Source organism: Pezoporus occidentalis, unplaced genomic scaffold, assembly GCF_034315485.1.
Source record: "Pezoporus occidentalis ecotype Australia unplaced genomic scaffold, CSIRO_AGI_Poc_V1 ctg45, whole genome shotgun sequence".
NCBI classification, from domain to species: domain Eukaryota; kingdom Metazoa; phylum Chordata; class Aves; order Psittaciformes; family Psittacidae; genus Pezoporus; species Pezoporus occidentalis.
In genome coordinates this window covers 1552501-1555000 of record NW_026915780.1, presented here as the reverse complement: position 1 = coordinate 1555000, position 2500 = coordinate 1552501, and the positions used below count along the sequence as shown (strand labels likewise).

General features: G+C 40.2%; 1 protein-coding gene across 12 annotated transcripts in view; it reads right to left on the bottom strand.

The window, feature by feature from the left end:
* EBF3 (EBF transcription factor 3) overlaps positions 1-2500 on the bottom strand; it is a 121751-nt gene that overhangs the window by 33880 nt on the left and 85371 nt on the right. For all 12 annotated transcript variants that reach the window (XR_009967871.1, XR_009967872.1, XR_009967873.1 and 9 more), the window contains 2 exons: positions 2214-2344; positions 1569-1695 (listed from right to left, as the gene is read on the bottom strand). Coding sequence is in view for 8 of the 12 variants with exons in the window: in XM_062635172.1 (XP_062491156.1) it covers positions 1569-1695; positions 2214-2344 (258 nt within the window). In the remaining 4 variants the exon portion in view is untranslated. The remainder of the gene's footprint in view (positions 1-1568; positions 1696-2213; positions 2345-2500) is intronic.

The window sequence follows — 2500 nt, the reverse complement described above, 5'->3', positions numbered from 1 at the left end:
CATCTGGTTCAAATCTGCAGCGCTTCCCTGTGTGCAATGGAGCTGCACCAGCTCGCAACAGCTAAACTATCTGGAACTTAGTCTGAGGCTTTTAATTCATTCATCTTTTATTTTGCTGAACACTTATCCTAGCCAGTCGTACCTGTCAGGATACTGTAGCTTTGCATGGACTATGCCTATAACAGCATTTTTTAGCCTGTAACCATGACCACATGCAGCCCCATCTGCAGTCACCACCTTTGCAATATACAAAACAGTGTTGGCTTTCAATATATGTTGTTAGCACCAAAAGGGTCACTACCACCCTGTTTGGTACCTCTGATAAAAAAAACAATCAGAAAGATCAAGAAAATGTCAATATTGTCTCTCTTGTCAGCCAGAATTGAGGCATCCCAGTGTGAATGCAAGTGTTGGGTTTGCTCAAGGGATAGACGGAAGATAGCAATATCAGATGCTACCTTCACTCTGAAAGTTCATTTCACTGATAGATCTTAGGCAGTCAAAAACATATCCACAATGTGTTAACTGTTTGAAAAGTCCTAGCTTAAAACTACCCAGGAACACACTTTTCCCATTAGATCTGAATTAATAGCTAGATACAGTTGCAGTCTAGTGGGAAAATATTCATCAAAATGCACATCATCTGCAAATCATCTGCAATCTGCATTATCTACCCAATAAGCATCAAGAATTCTCCCTGAATCCCTACAGTCTGTCGAGTAAACAGTTAAAGGCTCTTTGTTTTCAAATGAGAGATTGATTCATCAGATCAAATTTATTACCTATAATCCTCATCAAAAAGAATGGTAAATTAAATTGCTGTTTCTCCCTTTTCTCTCCCAGCACCTCAGTCAAATTCATTGTTAAATGCCAGAAAAGATGTAATACACATTTTAGATAAAAAGCCAGCAATACCTCATCCCAAAGTAAGAATTTTCATATTAAAACCACTGGAAACCACAAAGTTCCGACTTTTTCTTGTGCTCTTGTAAATTAAAATCAAATGCATTTAACAGGATTGGCACAAATAAATCCTTCCCAGGCTTGTGAGTTTGTATCCCAAGTTTCAGGTCTGAAAGAATTTTTAGAGCCAGATTGTGAATAAGGTTGGATAAATTTATTTGGATCCAAAAACAGCTACTTGAACCGGTGCCTAAAACTCCAACTGAACCTTTAGGGAAGTTCAAGAAGTTTGGATAGATAGTCTGAGAAATATTTTTCATCACTGAATACTTCTGAACTCCTTTTTCTGGCGGGAGCAGAGTAGGAAATGCCATTGTTAATCTATTTCTGGCCAAAAATGAAAACAGGAAGTAACAGGCATCTTGTGAGAGAGCTTGGTCTCATGAGACATGGAGATATATAAGACCCAAGAGGCTTTGAGAAACACCAGAGCTTCTGGGTGCCCATACAAGCAGGTATTTTGAGATCCAGCTACCACCAGATACATTTCCTGCAAGACAGCCTATTTTTTAAGAGCATTGTAATGTTCCTGCTTTGCACTGCCTGTGTATCATTAAGACATGGGAGTTATTATCCCAAAAGCAGTAAGGAAACCATACACTTACCAGTGTAGACGAACCGGCCAGGAGCACCTTTGCAGAACTGTTTGGATTTGTAGGAGAGAGTTACTTCAACAACTCCTGGAATGTGCCGTGGTGGTGTTTGAACTCTGATGGCGTGGGGTGTTATCAGCTGTAAGAATCGTACAGAAAACATGCCTTAAATCAAGATGGCACTGATAAGACTGATGCCAGCCTGTTTACATAGTTACAAAAATGACTTTCAATCGGACTCGTAGTCTCAAAGTTCTCCCTTCTTGCTGTCACGTTGGAAGATCTGGGTTCTACAAGTTTTCTTAAGAAAAAGCTCTGTAAATGATCCTCGGGTTTCGTTTGCAGGAAAGGCCACAGGGCATCATTCATATGAAAATTGCCTCCATATGTCTCCTTAAGGCTACTTCTAGTAATTTTAACACTAATTGTCCAATTGTACTGGGAGACCTCCTACAGCAAGTCTTCCACTAGAGGGCCATGATGTGCCTCAAGTATATTTCTCGCCGTGTAGTCGATTGTCACATGTGGATTCATGGTTAAAAAGGCACCGTGAAACAAAATCTCCTGATACCTCATGTCAATAACCTATTGACAGCTTGTTAAAATCATTCATGGAAAAATGTTACAGTTCAAAGCCCACCAATTTAGATAGCTTACCTCACTCCAGACCAACATAGTTCCAAATACGACTTGTAAGCCATCAAAGAAGTTGTCTCCGATTATGATGACAGTAGCCCCACCAGTAGTCCAGCCTTCACTAGGACTGATGGCCTTTATGCACGGAGTAGCTGCTTGTACAAGACAGAAAATCAAGACCTTAATACCCCTTCTTTTCCGACATGAGGTCTCTTCACCAATGACAAACCATGCAAAGCACAATAGGAAGAAAGTGCATGATTTCTCGAGGAGGCATACAAAGGGCAATCATATATCAGCATGTTGAT